The sequence below is a fragment of the Ictalurus furcatus genome, chromosome 10 (assembly GCF_023375685.1).
Source record: "Ictalurus furcatus strain D&B chromosome 10, Billie_1.0, whole genome shotgun sequence".
Classification (NCBI taxonomy): domain Eukaryota; kingdom Metazoa; phylum Chordata; class Actinopteri; order Siluriformes; family Ictaluridae; genus Ictalurus; species Ictalurus furcatus.
The window spans coordinates 1,626,516-1,647,514 of NC_071264.1; the positions used below are offsets into that span (position 1 = coordinate 1,626,516).

At 41.9% G+C, this 20,999-nt stretch overlaps 1 protein-coding gene across 1 annotated transcript in view; it reads right to left on the minus strand.

The window, feature by feature from the left end:
• Nucleotides 1-3,093: 3,093 nt before the first annotated feature.
• The window catches only part of LOC128613856 (uncharacterized), a 53,875-nt gene continuing 35,969 nt past the window's right edge, over nt 3,094-20,999 (minus strand). Inside the window, exons 16-21 of the mRNA XM_053634993.1 lie at nt 19,085-20,864; nt 16,239-16,412; nt 15,489-15,662; nt 10,834-11,007; nt 3,403-3,579; nt 3,094-3,254 (exon numbers count right to left, since the gene is read on the minus strand). Coding sequence (XP_053490968.1) covers nt 3,248-3,254; nt 3,403-3,579; nt 10,834-11,007; nt 15,489-15,662; nt 16,239-16,412; nt 19,085-20,864 — 2,486 coding nt within the window. The 3' untranslated portion in view covers nt 3,094-3,247. The remainder of the gene's footprint in view (nt 3,255-3,402; nt 3,580-10,833; nt 11,008-15,488; nt 15,663-16,238; nt 16,413-19,084; nt 20,865-20,999) is intronic.

A 20,999-nucleotide genomic window follows, 5' to 3' on the forward strand; every position in this document is an offset into this window, starting at 1 on the left:
AGATGACTAGATCTTTCACTCCCCAAACAAATCAATGAGCAGTGCCCATGACGCTGTTTCCAGTTCACCAATTGTGTTTCCTTGGACTACTTTTAGTATATCCAAATTACTGCATTCTGGGAACACCCCACAATATCTGCCATTTTGGAGATGCTCTGACCCAGATGTTTAGCCATTAGAATTTTGCCCTTGTCAAACACGTGTCCATTTTTCCTGCTTCCAACACATTAACCTTCAAGAACTGACTGTTCTCTTGCTGCCTAATATATCCCACCCAGGTGCCATTTTAATTAGATAATCAATGTCAATCCCTTCACCTGCCAGTGGTTTTAACGTTATGGCTGATCAGTGTACATGTTTACTGTAATTAGCTGGTGTAAGATTTCAGAATAATGAAGTCCTGGAATGTTGTGAACTGATCACCAGAGAATAACATTATTAATCTCTTACCATCATCATCATGATTATTAGCAGGAATGGAGGTAGAGTTTCATCTCTATGATGAAAAATCTGTACAATCTGATATTATAACATTTCAGCTGCTTCTAGATTATTGAGATACGGCTGTTCATTGTAGTCACCGGAAGTGATGTCATGCTCAGCTTACATTTTGGACAAGAAAATATGTTTTGTAATGTGGCCGGGTGAGTGATTTGGCTATCCTATTGGCCCTGCTCGGGGTATGGCTTCGGCAGACCAATAGGGTGGGAGCTACCCAATTATTTAAGGGCCCTTATTTTGGTAGGCGTATAGGTGTCTTGGTGATTCCGAGTTCCTCGCTCCCCTGGCATTTCCGGTTCCCATTTCTGTTCAGAGCGGCGCTGGTGTCGTGTGCATTGTGGTGAGTTGGCGCTGGAGATCGCGTTCAGTGATCTCAACATTTAGCCGGTAGCTGAATGATATGTATATGTATGTCGAGCCACGGTACCTGTGAGTAATCATACAACTTTGCTTCTGGTGTTTGTTCAACCCAATGGTGAGAGTGGGGAGTTGAGCATCTAAGTCTTCTCTAAGACAAATCCCTAGCTGCAGAGGGCTGCTGTTATGTATTGTTTTGTTTCATGTATTTTTTGCTTCATGTATTGTTTTGCTTTACTTACTGTTTTGTTTCACCCGATCTGTTTTGATTCATCTGACTTGTTTTGCTTTACTTTAGTTTTGGACGTATGTTGGCTTATGTTTTGCAACCACATGTAGTCTGAGAGGCTAAGTGGTAAATTAGTATTTTCCAGCCTCAAACCTGTTTCAGGTTTGTTGTTCCACACAACCACCTTACTATTGAGAGGGTGTATGTTAAGCCTTACTGTCTCCATGCTATAGTTGCTATATTTTTTATTTGTACTGTCTACCATAATTCTGGTTCTGCTTAGGTTAACTGTCTCTATTTCATGTGGTGGCATCAGTGGGCCTTTGTGATATAGCCACCACCCCATGGTGTCTGTAATTTGTTTTTCTTTGTTTATTGTTTAGTGTTTGTGTAATTTTGGGTTAACCGGTGTTTTCTTTCTCTCCAGGAGCCAGTAAGTCTTGGTGGGACAGGGGAGACTAGCTGCATTTATTCAGTGGTGTGTGCTTCACAGCGTGCTCAGTGTGCCAACACAACAACTTCCTTATGGTGTAGGTAGTGTCTGGTGATTTTTGCTGTGACTTGAGGTGGGTTTAGATGACCTCCTGAGCTGTAGCTGGCCTGCCTTGTCCCTGCCAAGCCTGGGCCTGGAGAAGTGCTTAGTTTTAAAATACTTATTGTGCTTCATGGGAGAACGATTATATATTTACATGTCAAGTTTTAATGATGCTTAAGTGTCATAATAAAATATAGTTTTTATATTTGTACTCGCGTCTCACTCGTGTTCCTTGCCCCGATTGGTGAAACTTCTCTGTGTGCCTTTACTTGGGAGTATTTCCCTGGTTCTCCCCAAGGAGGCGTAGTTGGATTTACTAAATCTGGGATAAACGTTTCCCTCCACTTGGGAATGCCACAGTAAGATGATGTGAATGTTTTTGTACTGAAATAGGGTACTAGTGCTGAAACCATTCTGTATTTGTGATGGCTGTGACACAGCGGATGTAAGACATTCACATATATTACATACCTAGACACCCTGGTAAGATCTACTGCTCTACATGTACTTTTATTAATTTCATTCGGAACATTAATTTAAATTAATGTTTTCTTATGTTATAGCTAAGATACTTGTATTCAATTTAACTGCTAACTTGCTAAAAACACTTCACAAAGTCAAGACAAAACACGTTTTTCCTTTTATAATTGTTAATCATTTTATTCACATGGATTTAATTTTACTAGTTTGAGTGCACACATTCAAAAAGTACATTTGTCTTTAGTGTATTGTGTTCCCCCATCTGTATTTGTTGAGGCTGATTAGCCATCTTACATGTTCTCTGCATGTCTCATTTAGTTTGGTCATTCATTATGTTAACATGTTGTTCTGTTTGTTCCCTCAGGTGGAGCCTGTTTGACGTTTTACCTTGGTTCTGTTCAGTTGACCTCATTGGGCCCAGAACCTGTGGCTCGTTATATTTAGGGCTCATTATTTTTCGATTGTGCTTATTTATGTACATCTTTTGATTTTTTAGAAAATAAAATCCATTTTTGACCAGGTAAACCTGTTTTACCTGTGCCTTATTTTCTTGGTCCCTCACCGCAAAAACTGTTTAAGTCTGGGACAAGAACGCTGCTGGTGTGTACCCAAGGAACCAGTTAGCAGATAGAAGTGAGGTCAATCTAGCATTAAAACAACAACAATTTATCACAAGAACAAATCAAGCAACCTATGTGTTATCATGGTTACCATTACGCACACGTTAACAAACAAAGAACAGAAGTTGGAAAATCATTTTTTCTGTGAATCAATCATCAGCAGAGAAACACACATTAGATAAAACTAAGGAGGTAAAATTAAGCTATAAACAGCTACAACACATGGATGTGTATTTGTGTAATCAGTGTAATGATATCTCTGTGTTGTTTGTAGACGGTGAAGGATTTGACTTTGGATTGTAAAATATGTTATTAAAGCCTGAAGTAACTTGTAGCTGAGTGGATTAAAGGATGTAATCAGTCACGATTATTTTTATGGTACTTCTGCATCTGAATATAAACGATTCAGCTCCCAAACTGCTGGAAATGTGGGACAGGTTCTAATGCTTTACCAAAACTGCTTTATCCTGGAAAATAGGTTTGAGGTGAGACTCCTGTCATACGCCAGTCCTGGTGAGGAAACGACTAAATTCTGTAAGAAAGAGAACAGGACAGAATAACAAACAACATTAACCACAGTCAGTAAATCATACACACTAAAACTGACAATATTATATAATATGCAATGAATATTATTCAGTATCATGACAATACAGTAGAGTAAAGAGACAGTAACTCACTGTAGTGTCTCCAGTTTACAGTGTGGATCCTTCAGTAGATCAGAGAGCAGCTTCACTCCTGGTTCTCCTGAATTATTACCGTTCAGATTCAGTTCTCTCAGGTGTGATGAGGAGTTTGACCTCAGAGCTGAAGCCAGAGCAGCACAGCCTTCATCTGTAATGCTGCAACCCCACATCCTGCAAGAAAGAAAACCTTCTCACACTCAACACACTCAGTTTAAGCTCTGAAAACATCAACTATACAAAATCTTTATATAAAGAACATTTACTCTCCATCTCACACACACACAGTAATGACAATATATCACATCACTACAATTACCACAGATAAAATCTGTATGTTTCTGCATTTATTAAATCTCTCTCTCTGAGTGCATGCTGGGAGTGAGTGGGCGGGGTGTTGTCAGCATGAGCACGAGTGTAGCTGTTTGTGCTTTTGACGAAGCTTTTCCCTTTTCTAATTTAATATATTTTTTATTTATTTATTGGGTGATTTATTTAATATTATTTAGTAGAACTGTAGATTAGGTGTTTTTGATCAGGTTTAGGGTGTTTTTGAACTTGTTACAGGCCGTTTGCTACCTGAGCTTGGCGAAGCATGGCGGCCCCAGGTGTGGTGGGTTTAGGGTTTCTCATGCAGTGTCACAGAGTAAATGTGGCGTCCACAGTGTGGAGTGTGGACAGTTGTTGCTTGGCTGTGGGTGAAGTTGTGAGACATGAAAATGTACTGTCTGCCTCTAGGATGAACAGCGCTATTGTTATTTTTTTCAGCACAATAGAAAAGGCCATTGAAGTAGTTCAGAAGGAATCATTCTCGACGGCATTCTTACTTCCGTTCTACAACTTTCATTACCATCAAAAAGAGTCACCATCTTGAATGTCTCACCGTTTATAGTGATGATGTTTTAACACAAGCACTGTCTCGCTATGGAAAATTGGTGTGCTTGAGCCCTTATGCCCAGAGGCGTAGTGAGACCGCATGCCTCATAAGCAATAGAGATTGCTTCCACTATCCAATTAGAGATGCGTTGCTTTGACCCAGCATCACCTCTACTGTCACCGCCAAGCAGACCAGCAGCTGCTCCAACTTACGCCACTGGCCGGAGTGGTGGACGTAAGTACAGAGAGCCCTTACTGAACACAGCAGGTGCATTCTCTCTTGTTCCGGTGTGAGGAACAGAGGAGGGCAGAAAGCCTGCAACACCACTGGGTGGGCAGCCAATGTAGGCACTTTAGGAATATAATCCAGCGTAGGATACAGGAAGGCCTTGGCTAATCCAGGGGTAAAGTCAAGGCATGAAGGGGCAACAGAGAGAGCTTGTAGATCTCCTACTCGCTTGAGAGATGTCAGGGCCAGCAGAAGAGCTACATTTAGAGTCAGAAGCTTCTCAGAGGCTGACTCTAAGGGCTCAAATGGGGCACCTGACAGACCTTCCAGGACCACAGAAAGGTCCCAGGAAGGTATGCGCGGCCTGCAGATGGGCCTCAGCCGCCTGACACCACTCATAAACCTCAAAGTTAGAGGATGTTGCCCCACAGCCCTCCGGCTTGAGACAGTAGATCCCTGCGGATGGGACTCTCCCAAAGAGTGCCATCTAGCAGGGATATTATCTCTGCGAACCATATTCAAGCTGGCCAATAAGGTACTGCTAGCAGCAGACGTAGACTGTCTTGACCCTATGCATGTTGGGGATAGAAATGCCCTCATCATAGTAGAATCCTTATAACCCCTAAAAAAGTTGTCCACTGCACTGGAGAAAGCATACTTTTCTGAGGTTCAACCAGAGCCCCAAGCTCTTCATGTGGGCGAGAACAACATCTCGATGTTGAACTGCCAGTTCCCTGGATCGTGCTACAATTAACCAGTTGTCCAGGTAGTTTAGTACACGGATGCCCTGGAGTCACAATGGAGCCAGAATGACATCTATCACTTTGTGAAGGTGCGAGGGGATAAAGCTAGCCTGAAGGGAAGAATCCGATCTTGGCTATGTGGAAATATACACCTTTTAGATCTATCGTCACAAACCAGTCCTCAAACTGAATCTGTGGAACGATAAGTTGGGGTGTGAGCATCTTGAACCTGTATGGCCAAAGAGTACAGTTCAGATGACACAGATCTAAAATTGGCCGCATACTCCTCTATTTTTTGCAGACCAGGAAATATTAGCTGTAAAAACCTCCCTCCCTCGGGGAATGGGGTACATGTTCTATGGCCTCTTTGTCCAAGAGGGATCTTACTTCATGCGCTAACGTCGGGCTCTTATCTGTGCTGACTAAGGTGGTGAGCCGGGAGGATCGAGCTCTGAACTGGAACCGGTAACCCTTTTCTACAGTAGACAGAACCCATGGAGACACATTTGGCAGTAGTTTCCACGATGCCAGATGGTCTTTTACTGATGTTAACTATTCCACATTCTATTGGAGGGAAATCATCAGATTTTCATTGCCCTGTGACAGCTCACTGACCAGAGAACACTGAAAAATTGGGACAGCCTTGGCTAGGGGAGGCCCTACAGTAGCACTGGGGGCTAACTGCCCTAACAACCTCATGTCCCCTGATATGTCCCTCCACGGCCTCTCAGGACCGCTATTCTTTGTCTGCTTGGCCTTTATGACCATTCTCAGATCAGGCGTAGTAGCAGACCACGACTGTGGCTGCCCGGTTCCACTGGCTGTCTGCGGAGTTTGGCGGGCTTCCATACTCACCTTCTGTGTCTCCCTCGCACTAGCGCTGGCTCGGGCTCCACTCGTGGATGCCCGGTTGAACTCGACACAACAGGGAAGGAACTGGCTGAATTCTGCCATATGTCGAGCTCACTCAGCAGGTCTGCCTGGTAGGCCTGCAACACTGTCATTGTCTGCAGTGACCCACAACCAAGACTACTACTGCATAGGCATTGCCCACCAATGCCACGGTGGCCTTACATGGTGGCTTGGATGGCAAAGCCGGCCCCCTTAAATTACCTGCCATTGATGGAGAGAGGAAGCTCACAAGCGCCTCCTCCACCTTCAGCATAGCTAAATAGCCATATTTTGTCATGCACTTCTGGAAGAAAGGGGAGTTTCTGCAGTGTGAGGGATTTACTTTCACTGGGGAGAAAAAAGCTCATCCAGCCTTCGTAATCACTTCAAGCAGCTCTTTATATGCTGCTCTATATGCTGATGTGTTTAGCACATCCTTTTGGCTCCTCAGAGTCAGAGAGGAATTATTACTATTATTTCTGTGTGTGTTTTTTTTTTTTTGGCTTTCCATAGCGGAAGTCACAATGCGAGCTCCAAAATCCAGTGGAGAGCCGGACCTAGAAGACAGAGCAAGAGATAGAGCAGCGCTTGTCTCCGGCTCCTCTTCCGGATCCATAAGAGATCCCCGGACCTGAGATGACTAGCTGCCTCGGCAGCGGCCGGCCCAGATCCGCAAGGCTCTGAAACCCAATTCACTTCGGCTTCCGAGAAGAGAGCAAGTCACAAGCGGAGCTGCCTAATGTAGGTGTTACAATGCGCGGTCAGACCTCTCGAGGGCTGCCGTCGCATGCTCCAACCCTAGACACTTCAAAAAGAAAGTGTGCACTACTCCCCGTGATGAAACGGGAGCAAGGCATAACACACTTCCTGAATTCTCTCACTCATATTTTCCTCTCTCGCTCATTCCTTTTTTTCTTCTCTCTTTTTTTTTAAAGGGATCGAAAAGTCCAGAGATTTTTTGCGAAAAGATAGAGAGGAAATTAAGCATCTTTTTGTTTCTTTACACAAACAACCGACATGCAGTCTTGCTGAAGATAATAAGGCTGACGGCGCGGTTCAGAGATGTCATATCACACGACGCACTTAATTGCCACATCACCTGATCACGGCAAGCCTATAAATAGGCATGATTTTACATAAGCTTCAGATGCCGGTCGCACACAAGGGGGCTCCCATAGTGTTATTCTAAACACAAAGTGGAGTTTTTGGAATTTCCAATTGGAATCACAAAGGGAACTTCCAATTGGCAGTGATTCTCCTTTACCGAAACATGCTGTGTCTTTCAGACGCTTAATTTACATGATTGTAAACAATGACGCTAATCTAGAGCTCGCGCTGAAGTTCCGTGTGGATGATTTTGATTATGTGGTTTTTATAACCACTGACAAGATCAATGTTTCGGCTGTGTGAAAGACAGCCATTTGGTCCGGTCTTGTCCCAATAAACAGCAGGAAAACAATCGTTTAGCTGATGCGGAAGGCGCAACTAACGACATTGAGCAGCTGAAATTGGTTCAGAACAAACAATGTTTAAGGTGTCAATCAGTGCGTTTACATGGACAACAATAATCCAATTTTAACCCGATCAAGACGATACTCTGATTAAGAAACTACCATGTAAACAGCAATTTTTAATTACCTTAATCCGATTAAGGTCATACTCAAAGTAAACACAAATCGAATTAAGACATGTGGAGTATTCCTGTTTTAGTCGCATTATCGGGGTGTATTATAGACATGTAAACACCTTAATCACATTATTAATGTCGTGTGAGAGTTTTCACCACATTTTGAGACAGGACACGATCACACACAGCAGTGCTCAACCATTTTACGGCAAACAAGAGAGCACGGCTGTGTCCTAAACCACGTACTTGCCTACTATAGGCCTGTAGTAGACAAAATACATGTATCTCGGCTACTATACAGTACGTAAATACGCGATTTCGGACGCAGGCCATGGTTTCAAGCAGTTGTCTATTTGCACGTACAGCTTGACAAATATATTAACCGCACTTGAAGCGTTTGTAAAAAATTTTAAATAAAAACACCCAAAACTGTATAGGGTACCATAACAAAGACCAACTGTATGTTTATACGTGAAATTCTGGAGGGAACGACAGATGGCATGGCACAGTGACGTAATGACGTGTGCTGTTAATCAAACTATGTTCTATAGCATGTAAAACAGGAACATGAAAAGAGTATTCTAAAAGTGACTCATGTAAACACCTTAATCACAATAATGTCTTATTCAGAATAAGGTCAATAATTAGATTACTGCTGTCCATGTAAACGTAGTCACTGAAAAGGAAGTCAGATAAGGTTTGTGATTATCGATAACTAAAGAAATTAGATCTTGAAGATGTTGCTGATCAGATGGATTTAGAGTGTGACAGTGAATTTTCTGACTAAAGGGTTAGTTTGTCACAATGTGAGTTTTCCAGCCACAATTACAATGTAGATGACATTAAACTGTTCCTTAAGTCAACGAAGAACAAGAGAGGGGTTCTAGTCAATGAGTACTTCCCAGATGTAGGACACTTTGTGGAAAAAAACTAAGAATTTCATGGCTGAAGGCTGTTTCTCAAATGAGGAAGTGTACCGGTTAAAGAAAATAATGCGAAAATGTAATATTAGCTTAAACCAAGAGCTTTTTTTTAAAAAAAAAAGCTTAAACCAATGGATATGAATCACAGTAGTCTGACTTTACTTTTGCTTTTATGTTTGATCATGACTGAATGTGAATGGTGTAAGAAATAGAAAAAAAAAGAGCTGAATTGTTTGAAGTCATTACACAGAAAAAAAAATAGATGTTACTTTTATAAGTGGTCAGACACACAGTGATTTTAAAAATGCTGCTGATTGGATTAGGGCTGCAACTAACGATTATTTTCAAAATCGATTAGTTGGCTGAAATATATATATATATATATATATATACACACACATACATACACACACACACACACACATACATACATACTTATGTTTGTATTTGTGTGTGTATATATACATATTATACGTGCAAGTGTGCAAATACCACATATAATGACAATAAAGTTAAATTAAACTAAACCCTTTAAGCATCATGCACCAGTTTCCCCTGCCCCTTACACACAGTGGAGCATTTTGGATATAACCATAAGTTTGTCCTCATGCAGCACTGTTTGATCTCCTCTGTGTTTAATATAAAATGCCCCCCTGCCTTAGATTTCACCTGATGGTGACTGAGGTCATGTTGGGAATAAAAGGTAACGTTGACATAAACAGTAAACTGAAGAAAGTCATTGTCGGTGACTCTGGGTATTAGGCTAAAGCTAATGGAGGCGCATTACGTGCGTATGACATCATATGCCTTCGACTAGGAAGCGGCTTATACTTCCAGTTTGTAAAAAAAAAAAAAAACGGTAGTGATATATCTGAGATGATATTACCTTTCTAAAATTCATACACTATATGGTAGAGTGCATAGTGTAAGTGTATAGTATGTCATTTTGGACACAATTTTAGTATTTACGCTCTGAAGTGTGTTTTCGGAGCAGAAGTAACATAGAGTAAATCTCCCCAGTGCCGCGCGCAGACCAACTATTTGATAATGTGATACATTGACAATGATTTTCATAATTGATTATTATCAATTTTATCGATTAGTTGTTGCAGCTCTAGATTGGATGCAGGAGTGGGATGGTATTTCTGTCCTCAGTCTCAACACCACACTTAGTGGGGAAGGGGGTATTTTAATGTTCAGTAATGAAGAAAAAGATTTACTGATGGACAGTCATGGAGGTGACAAGTAAACACTCCAAATACAGAAGACTTTTCCTAAAATTTTCCTAATTTTACTATGTTGTTATGGATGATGTTATGGATGTAGGGGACATTTTTTAGATGCTGAAAGACCCTTGTGTTTGGACGTATGTACAGCAAAGCATTTAAAATGACAAAGTTGACAAGCCTTGGTGTAGAGTACTGGGTGTAGAAGAGAATGTGAAACCTGAATGGAGGTCACTGTACACCATTATCTAAAAGGGCAGGGGATTTACAGTGGAGTTTTCTTCACTGTGCGGACACAGTTAATGCTTTTATTTCAGTTATTAGTTGTTGTTAGTGTTGAAGTTAGTGTTGATTGTCATTTCTGCTCAGAAAGATAAACTGTTTTTCATGCTTTTGTGGAAAGTGACAGACTGAACCCTTTATTTGTAATTTGGATAAAAAAATTTTTTTAGTTCTTTTAGCAAATTTTTTTCTGTGAGGAGTTTTATTTTTGGATTCAAATTTGTTCAAAATAAAAGGTTTACTTGTCAGCTTTTGATTTTCATTTTTAGTCCAGGCGAAACTAGCCATGTACATGAGCCGGAGAAATATGGTTGAAAGATTGTGAGGTGAAGATGTAGTAATACTGTTTTTAAATTTGGTGAAATCACGAGTGCTGATAGGTTTCTGTTATTTTTTAAGTCTAAGAAGGATGTATTAACTAATAAAATGTTGTGGAAATGGAGCGCTGTGCTCTGTTGTTGAAGATGATTTGTTTTTTACACAGTTGGTGTAATTTTTTATTTTGTTTGTATTATTTCATTGGTACTTATGTGATATGAGGTATCACTGCAATAAGGTAATAAGTGTATTAATAAAGTGTGATGTATGGTAATAAAAGACGTTTAAAATTCAGTTCTGTGTGTGTGTGTACCTCAGTATCTCCAGTGTACAGTGTGGATTCTGCAGTCCAGCAGAGAACAGCTTCACTCCTGAATCCTGCAGTTTATTGTTACTCAAGTCCAGTTCTCTCAGTCTGGAGGAATTTGAGCTGAGAACTGAGGACAGAATTCTACAGCTGTCCTCTGTCAGTTTGCACCCACATATCCTAGAAGAAAATTGATGAAATATCAGGACACCACATCAACATATTTACAGGAGTAGGGACATCTTTCTGGACTCCACAATAAGCTACAATTTATTATAAGACCATTAGGTAATGTACAAAACATGCACATGAGAAAGCAGGCAGCAATATCTAAGCCCTTATCTCTGTTCAAGTTTCCACAACAAACACTGCAGATGTGGCTCATGGCAATGTAGTAGCAGGGCTAAGCCTAAACAAATAATAATAATTTTAAAAAATCATCATCATATCTGTGGTTAACAAATGTTTTAAAGAGGATTGTTTTGGACTGTTTTTGTTGTTGTTTATTCATTCACTTCAAACAAGCACATCAACATCCTAAAACAAGCCAATACCGGACAGTGTACAAAAACGACAGAAAAGTGACGACATTAAGACAGGAAAAATCAACTACATGTATGAACACTCACATAATATGATACACACTGTACACACAGGCTCTGAGTTTACTGTTTGGAAAATGAAGAGAGAGAGGGATGCACAAGTGTTACGGTTTTATAGGAGACTTTCTACGGCATCAACTGTCGTACACCAGTGTTTACCTTTAAATTAAAAAAAAAAACAATTTACCTGTTCCATGTAAATTGCATCTATAAAAGACAGAGTTGATGCTCTAAAATGGAGAGTATGTGAGAAGGTTACCAGTGAACTGATGTCATTTTCTTGGGAGCAGTGAGCCTGGCAAGAACTATTCATTTTTTTATTTTAGAAATGTTAAACGCAGACAAATCATTTAGGTCCAGACCGATATGGTTGCAGGCACTGTCCCAGATATTCGATAGTTTGGACGCTACCTCAACCCAGAACTCAGTAACCAGTGGACACTCCCAGAGGATATTGATAAAAATTCCGAAGGCCTTTGATGGGCATAAAATGCACATGGAGTCACTTATGATATTAATTTGCTAGAGTTTAAGAGGAGTTAAGTATGTTCTGTGCAAATAGCTCAAATTAATCAACTGGGGATCAGGTATACAAGACGCATCTTGAATGCTAGAGCACACAGCATCCCAATTCAAATTAGGCTCTTCATCTGGACAATCTTGCCACCACATATGGTCCAGAGTATGTGGCAGATAAGAGACTTTTATTAAAAACTGATACCATGTATAGATACCATGCCCTTGTTGTTCTGTGCAGTGAATAGTTTACAGATAGTATGAACAGGTAGCAGGTGTTGCAGGAACACGATCAAACTGATTCTTAATTTCGTTGAAGGTGCGCAGACCTTTGTCATCATAGATGACCTTTGATTACATGGGTAGATGTTGACCTGCTATGGCATTACTGCATGTCGCACCTTCTTTGGTACACATAGGATTACCATTCTTCCTTCAGCCTTGCCACCATGCCTAATGCAACCAAAACCATACAGGTCTCCCCAGTGTCTAAGGCTGTAGCAAGCCCCACTGGCACCATTAATGCATGCTCAGTGGCACTGATTCCATATGGCATAAGTCAGCTGTGGGGGTCATCATCCGGGTACCACTGCTCAACAACGTTTTGCTCCTTTAACCCCAAAATGTCTCCTGGTGGTGGTGGATGTCTCCCTGCCACCTCCTGCAACTAGACCTTGGGTTAGATCATGGTCCAGAGATGATCATCGATCAGTGATGAGATTGGAGTACTTCAGTCTCTTCCTCTCAAAGGTAGATTTTATTCCTTCCTCCATTGGGACAGTTAGCTTGAGGAGCACAGTCTTGGTACTACTGGACCATATCACTATATCAGGGCAGAGACTTGTACTGATGGTCTCACTAGGGAAGTGAAGCCAAGATCAACTCTCATTCTCCAGTCCTCTGTGAAAGGAAATATCTTTGATGGATCCTTGATGGAGAGTGTGTTGTATGTTCCCTGATAGCAAAACTAAGTATTGCTTGTGAGATTTTCCACAGGTCCGCCATGCTGATGTTTCTGCCAACAGTGCTGTGACCAGGAAGAAGGAGAAGCCAGGCTGTAAGGATGCACATCTGGTGCTGATTTGGCTGGAGAGAGAGATAAAGGATTGGCTGGGGAGAGAGAGAGACCTGTATGTGCAATTTGTGTTTGATTTCTGCTTGTGTGTTTTATGTTATGTTTGAGTTTTGTTTATTATTGAACTTTACACTGACGTTCAGCTGGTTCCCTCCGCCTCCTTGCCTGACTTTGAAGTTTGTTACAAATGCCTTCCCACATTGTCCAGCCCCCCCCCCTATTTTCCTACAGCTTTGATCCTATAGTGCTCATCCTCCATCCCTGTCACCTCAGACACTACCAGTTCCTTCCTCTCGTTCCTGCTGGCCTTGGAACATACCTGCAGAGCTTCTCCCCACCCAAGACCTGTGCTTCCTGTCTGGACTCTGGAGATGATCTCTTTTTACTGCAGCCTGCTAATTGCCAGGTCAACTTCAACATGGGCTTTCCACTTGTGGTGAAAGAGTTGGCGTTCCCATCCATCTTGCTTACTATGGATAAGGGGATTTCACACAACTTCAACGGCCACATTATTCTCTGATACAGAGTGGTGTGGTAGGACCACACCTTGAATCCTAACCCTAACCCTTTACTGGAAGCTGGCTTTGGTCAGTCCTAACCAGAATGTAAGAAAACTGTTTCAGGAGGCACTTACCCATGTGCTTATCAGAGAGCTCGGCCATGTATTTTCTCCCAAAGGGTTTTGATGAACTGTTCAGACAGCAGTGGGATTTGCTCACCACCCATGATAAAGTGGTGTTATCATTCCTTTTTAAGTTTCCTACAACTTTTTTTCCTGAGCAACAGACTTTGGGGCTTGACCTTCATCCTTGCAAAGACATCAGTTCATCCATCCTTTTTAGCAGCCTAGCTGTACATTTTGTGCTTTTGACAGGAGGCTAGTAACACCATCCACGTAGCTTCTGGGGGGTGGGGGTGGGTGGGGGGTGACAGTTTCTGTCCAGATGGCAATGTGACTCCTCCTACTTTCTGTCATGCTCCAATAAGTTTTACTTCAAAGGTGGTCACAAACAAAATGGGGGAGGTTGAGCATTCCATGGCAATTCCTACCTCCAACTGCTGCCATCCAATAGTGAAATCCCATCTACTGATTCTTGGAGTAACTGGAGACTAGGCTCCTGATCCACACACCCTGGGAAGCCTGGGACCCCTGCCTTCTGTCACTTGGTGTCAACATAGCCATTCTCTGTGAGGTAGTTGGTTATTTTCTGTGCCAAAACAGAGAAGGTCTTTCCTTCAATGTTGGATCAAGGTGATACTCCTGAATTGGCTGATCACTCTTGAGTCCTTTTCCTTGGGGGTGAACACTGCCACTGCTCTTTGACACTCCGATGGGATGCATTGCTTTTTCCAAGTGGCTTGCATGAAGGTCCACTGCAGGGCATTTCTTATAGAACTTGTAGGACATCCCATTGGGGCCTGGAGCTGCTGATGATCTGACTTTGCTGAGCTTAGGGGACAAGGCACGTATCCTAGCAAACCTAATGGCTCATTCCATGCTGGGTCACTGTACTGCCTTCTGATGTACTCTTCCAGCTCACTGGCAATTTCAATGAAGTAGTTAATGACATTTGTTAGAAATTAGCTTATTAGATCCCATAAGGTGACATAACATTCCAGTGGAATTCAGTCAATTCCATGTGAATCACCTCTTTACATAACTTGGGCTGTGTCTTTTAGTTCGTCCAAGGAAATAACTCTATCTAAATCCCTTGAGTCCAGTCTAAATAGTCGAGGTTTAACATACTTAGAAAATTGATCAGAAAATATCATTTATCTCTTTAGGATCAGTATTAATGTTAGCATCTGGAATCTTAATGGCAGGAATGTCCACAAAATGCTTACTAGTTCTAATTTTCACAGCTAAGAGATGACTAGGTCTGGCACCTTGGAAACTGTAGTGCTGTCTAGTACTATCAATCTGAAATGATGTTTTAGAATATATATATATTTTTTACTATAGCTCTCTGTAGTGTCACTTGTTCTGAGAAGCCTTGTTGTAACTCTGAGTCTAGACTTTTATAATGTTCCACAAGCCTTTGTAGTTTAGCAGTCTTGGCTTTCTGCAGATTAGAACAGAAATGTGTGGTGTTACTCCGTGTGAAGCATTTTATTGCATCCCATAATATCCTATGGTCCTCCAACGAGCCATTGTTAAAGCTAATAAATTCCTTACGTTTCATAAAGTGTGATATATATGCTTGGGTTTTCAGCAAGGAGGAGTTAAACCTCCATTTGATGGCCCAATTGGACAAGATGTTTAAGGAGGCAGAACAAAAAAAAACCCTTTGTAATCTGACAAATACTATGCACGAAACTGATGGCTGCTGTCCTCCGGTGTCCAGCGGAAAAGGAAAAAAAGAAAAAAGTGAATTCACTGCAATAAGAAGTATGAAAGAGAAAAGATTAAGTGTGTGTGTGTGTGTGTGTGTGTGAGAGAGAGAGAGAGAGAGAGAGAGAGAGTGTACCTCAGTATCTCCAGTGTACATTGTGGATTCTCCAGTCCAGCAGAGAGCAGCTTCACTCCTGAATTCTGCAGTTTATTGTAACTCAAGTCCAGTTCTCTCAGACTAGAGGAGTTTGAGCTGAGAACTAGGGATAGAACTCTACAGCTTTCCTCTGTCAGATTACACTTAGACAGACTGGAAGAGAGATCATGAAATGCTTGATTTAGTTATCTGATTGTGTTTCCATCAATTGGGAAAAAAACTTGAACACAAGGTTCTAATGTCAGGATAAAAATGTAAAATGAATAGCCTGTGTATAAACTCGAACTGCTCTTGAACAGATCAATGTGTCTCAGCTCACATGAGACATTGTATTTATCTTTCTGAAACAAGATAACAGAGATGGTGTGTTCATTTTATTTGGTTCTTAAACTTATTATTTTGACATACAGATACAATCATATAACACCCCCAACACACACACACACACACACACACACACACACTGCAGCTGCTCAGCTTCTAAGACAAAAAAAGAGAGACCATATTACTCCTATTGTGCAGGAACTGCACTGGTTACCTGTGATATGCAGAATCATTTTTAAAGTGTTCCTATTATCTTTTAAAACTCTTAATGGCATTGCACCTGTGTATTTAGCATAATGCTAATTACATTGTTATCATCATCATCATCATCATCATTTATTAACATACTTTGTGAATGTGTGTGTGTGTGTGTGTGTGTGTGTGTGTGTGTGTGTGTGTGTATACCTGAGTGTCTCCAGTGTACAGTGTGGATTCTCCAGTCCAGCAGAGAGCAGCTTCACTCCTGAATCCTGCAGTTTATTGTAACTCAGGTCGAGTTCTCTCAGACTGGAGGAGTTTAAGCTGAGAACTGAGGACAGAACTCTACAGCTTTCCTCTGTCAGATTACACACACGCAGTCTGGAAGAGAAATGATGAAATATTAGAACACTGATCTCAAACTTATAAACACAGCCAAATGCAGCTAAAGTTTTGTGTGTCAATTATGTATGTAACCCTGGTTCCCTGAGTAGGGAACGAGATGCTGTGTCAGTAGCTAACGCTATGAGAACACTCTCCAGGTGTGACAATTGTCTGAAGCCCATATAGAATCTTGCCAATTCATTGGCTGATGGTGCTAGCACCGCCCTCAGAGACATAGTGTAACCGATGCTTCAAAAGGAAGCACCTGTGCAATCTCCCTTCAGATTTCTGCAACATAAACCATACGCAGTAACTAAGGAATATAGCAAGTTACACAGCCTCTTGTTCCCTACTCAAGGAACCAGGGTTACATATGTAACGAAGATGTACCATGTCATAGGTTCACTTGACACTGCATCTCTAGCTGACACTATGGGAACACTATACCACAGCACCATACTACTAAGTGACTGCCAGTTTGTCAGCCTGTGAAAACATACACAGAATGAAAAGGTAAACATAAGACCGACACCTGCTCAGGCAGATAAAACCTAGGAACCTGGAATCACGTCAATGTACAGATTATAAAATCTGATGAAAGTGTGCAGAGAGGCCCAGCCTGCTGAAACACAAATATCATCCAAACATGCTTCCTTGGAGTGTGAAAGCCAAGAGGCACAGATAATTAACGTGCTTCATGAGCAATCGCATGTGGAAAGAATTCGCATACCTTACCCATGCGACATCCGCTGCTTAGTGCCTTTATTGTGACTACCAAAACAAACAAACAATTGATCAGATTTACACCACTGGCTTAACACTACAAGGCTCTCACAGGACAATATTTATACAATCGCTCACTCTTCAGCGAATGAAAGGGTGGAGGAGAGAATGACTGAAACCTGAGACCAAAAACAGTAGAAGCAACCTTGGGTAAAAAGCCTAGCCTTGGTTGCAACAACACTTTCACCAGATTGGGAGCAAAATCCATGCAGGATGGGCTTACCGACAAAGCCTGTAAATCCTTTTAAGAGATGTCAAGGCCAACAATATAACCATCTTAATTGGCAGAAATTTCTCTGAGGCTGCCACTAGTGGCTCATATTGACAGCCCATCAAACCTCCTAAGACGATCAATAAGTCCCAAGTAGGAACACAAGCAGGACGGAAAGGTCTCAACTGTCTTGTTCCACACATGAAATGGGAAACAAGTGAATGCCTCTCTAAAGAAATGCCACAAATCTGTGAATGTTCAGCAGCAATCACTGCAATATACACTTTGAGTATAGCTGGGGCTGCACCTGCAGAAAAACACTAGGAATTCCAGCAGTGAACCAACATGGCAGTGAACAGGATCCAAATCACGCGCTCTGCACCATGACACAGTCACCATTTAAGGGCATAGAGCCTCCTAGTAGAACAAGCACTTGCATTCAGGATGGTCTCCACAATTTCAGACAAAAGAGCAGTCCTCAAAAAGAGCCTTGTTCAAAGGCCAAACCCAAAGTTTCCACATTTCTGGCCACAATTTCCTGGGCCTGGGAAAGTAGATCCAGTCTCATTGGGATCTCCCAATGAGGTTCCTCTGGGAGAGACAGAAGATGCGAGAACCAACGGTGTGTTGGCCAAAGCAGAGCTTTTAACAAAAGGTGCACTCTGTCCTCCAGTACCCTGATAAAGACTGCTGGCAACAGCTTTATAAGTGGGAAAGCATACAGATGAGCCATCGCCCACACAAGTTAATGCATCGGTCCCTAGAGGTGCTGGAGGATAAACCACATGGGGCACTGGGCTGTCTCACTGAAGGCAAACAGATCTACTTCTGTACTGCCAATTTTCTACCAGATCAGACTAACAGTCTGATTTTGCAATCTCTACTCCCCAGGACTCAGCCCATACCTTGAAAGTAAATCTGCACCCAAGTTCAAACACCCAGGAATGTGCACTGATCTGATGGACAGAAGCTTGTACTGTGCCCAGAGAAGAATGTGTCATGCTAACCTCATCAAGGGATGCGAAAGCATCCCCCCTTGCAAATTGTTGTATGAGACCACAGACAGGCATCTTGAAGGTCTGGAAGGAAATGGATCACTGCCAGAAAAACTGGCAACAGCTCCAGCAAATTTATGTGAAATGAGCGCCATTCCAAATTCCATAGGCTGGGCGACCTTTGCAGACCGCGCCCCAACCTACTGAAGCAGCATCTATTGTGATTGTTTGCAATAACACATCTCACCCAAAGGAATACACTGAGTCAAAAACTGGGGTTGTTTCTAGGGCTTTAGAGTCCAGTAACACTGATGTGTACTCTTAGTGTGCGGTGAGGATGCCAAAAGGTATCCTCACTCCATGAGGTATGCCAAACTCCATGGCTGTCTTCCCACTATTGAAACGGCCACATGTGAAGCAATCCCAGCAGAACAATAAAGAAAATGTTTGATTGGTGCAAACAAGGTAGATGTGAAAGTGTCATTCTCTCTCACATGTGTCCCTCAGTGCAGACATAATGTGTTAGTGTAAAACGTAAAACAATTTTCTGTGAAAGTACCAGAGGTTTGTTTAAAGATTATTTGAGTAACAATTACAAACATGAATCCAAACAGTGCAGTTCAGTGTTGCATTAAAATAATAAACAATGCAGTAATACATTTATAAATAAAAATACTCACTCAGCTTTTCTGGAGGCTTTGACCACTGGCAGCAGCCTCAGAAGACATTCATCTGATGGGTCATATTTACTCAAATTAAACACATCCAGCTCCTGTTCTGAGTTCAGTAACACAAACACCAGAGCTGACCACTGAGCAGGAGAGAGTCTGGTTCCACTGAGGCACCTGTGATCTTTTTTGTTCAGGTAAGTTTGTACTTCCTGCACCAGAGAATGATCATTCAGTTCATTCAGACAGTGGAACAGATTGATGGATTTCTCTGGAGATGGATTCTCCCTGATCTTCTCCTTGATGTACTCGACTGTTTCCTGTTTGCTGTGAGAGCTGCTTCCTGTCTGGGGCATTAAGCCTCGTAAAAGAGTCTGATTGGACTCCAGTGAGAGACCCAGAAGGAAGCGGAGGAACAGGTCCAGGTGTCCATTCTCACTCTGTAAGACCTTGTCCAATGCACTCCTGTGGAAATCAGACATGTTTGGATTTCTCAAGAACTTTAAAATTCTAGGGTTTTGCTCCATTAACACATTTCTCTTTTTGAAGATGAAAGACAGAAAGACATATAATGCAGCCAGAAACTCCTGAACACTCAGATGTACAAAGCTGAACACCTTCCCCAGGTGAAGCCCAAACTCCTCTCTGAAGATTTGGGTACACACTCCTGAGTACACTGACGCTTCTCTGACATCAATGCCACACTCTCTCAGGTCTCCCTCATAGAAGATCAGGTTTCCTTTCTCCAGCTGTTGGAAAGCCAGTTTTCCCAGTGCCAGGATACTCTCTCTGGTTTGCCGAGGATCAGGATCATATTTCTGATGGTACTTTTGTTCCTTGTGTTTGATCTGAAATATCAGGAAGTGTGTGAACATTTGAGTGAGAGTCTTGGGGATCTCTTCACTTTCTGCTTCACCCAACATTCTTTCTAGAACAGTGGCTGAAATCCAACAGAAGACTGGGATGTGGCACATTATGTGGAGGCTTCTTGAAGACTTTGTGTGTGAGATGATTTTATTGGCCAGGCTCTGATCACTGATCCTCTTCTTGAAGTACTCCTCTTTCTGAGGATCACTGAACCCTCGTACCTCTGTTACCTGGTCTACACACTCAGGAGGGATCTGATTGGCTGCTCCTGGTCGAGAGGTTATCCAGAGGAGAGCAGAGGGAAGCAGATTCCCCTTGATGAGGTTTGTCAGCAGCACATCCACTGAGGCTGACTCTGTCACATCACACAATCTCGCATTTTTCTGGAAATTTAGAGGAAGTCGACACTCATCCAGACCATCAAAGATCAACACCACTTTGTGAGAGTCATAGTCTATTAATTGTAGCTTTTTCATTTCTGGGAAAAAGTGATGAAGAAGATTCACCAGACTGAGATTTTCCTGCTTCATCAGATTGAGCTCTCTAAAGGGAAGTGGAAACATGAAGGCGATGTCCTGATTTGCTTTTCCTTCAGCCCAGTCCAGAATGAACTTCTGCACAGAGACTGTTTTTCCAATTCCAGCAACTCCTTTAGTCAGCACACTTCTGATGGACTTGTCTTTGAAGAGGTCATTACATTTGATGGGTGTCTCCTGTGTTGCTGGTCTCCTGGAAGCTGTCTCAATCTGTCTCACCTCATGTTCATTATTGATGTCTCCACTCCAACCTTCTGTGATGTAGAGCTCTGTGTAGATCTCATTCAGAAGTGCTGAGCTTCCATGCTGTGAGATTCCTTCATTAATTCTTTTAAACTTCTCCCTTAGGCAGGATTTCAACGTCAGCTGATACACAGAGACCACAGATTCTAATAAACAAAGTTATAACATGTTTTAATGCAAAATCACTGAACACAATTAAAAATGTAAAATTCTTTCAATTGCTGCAGTTCATTCTTGATTCATATACTAAATATTATTGAAGGAACAGGACCATTGTACAG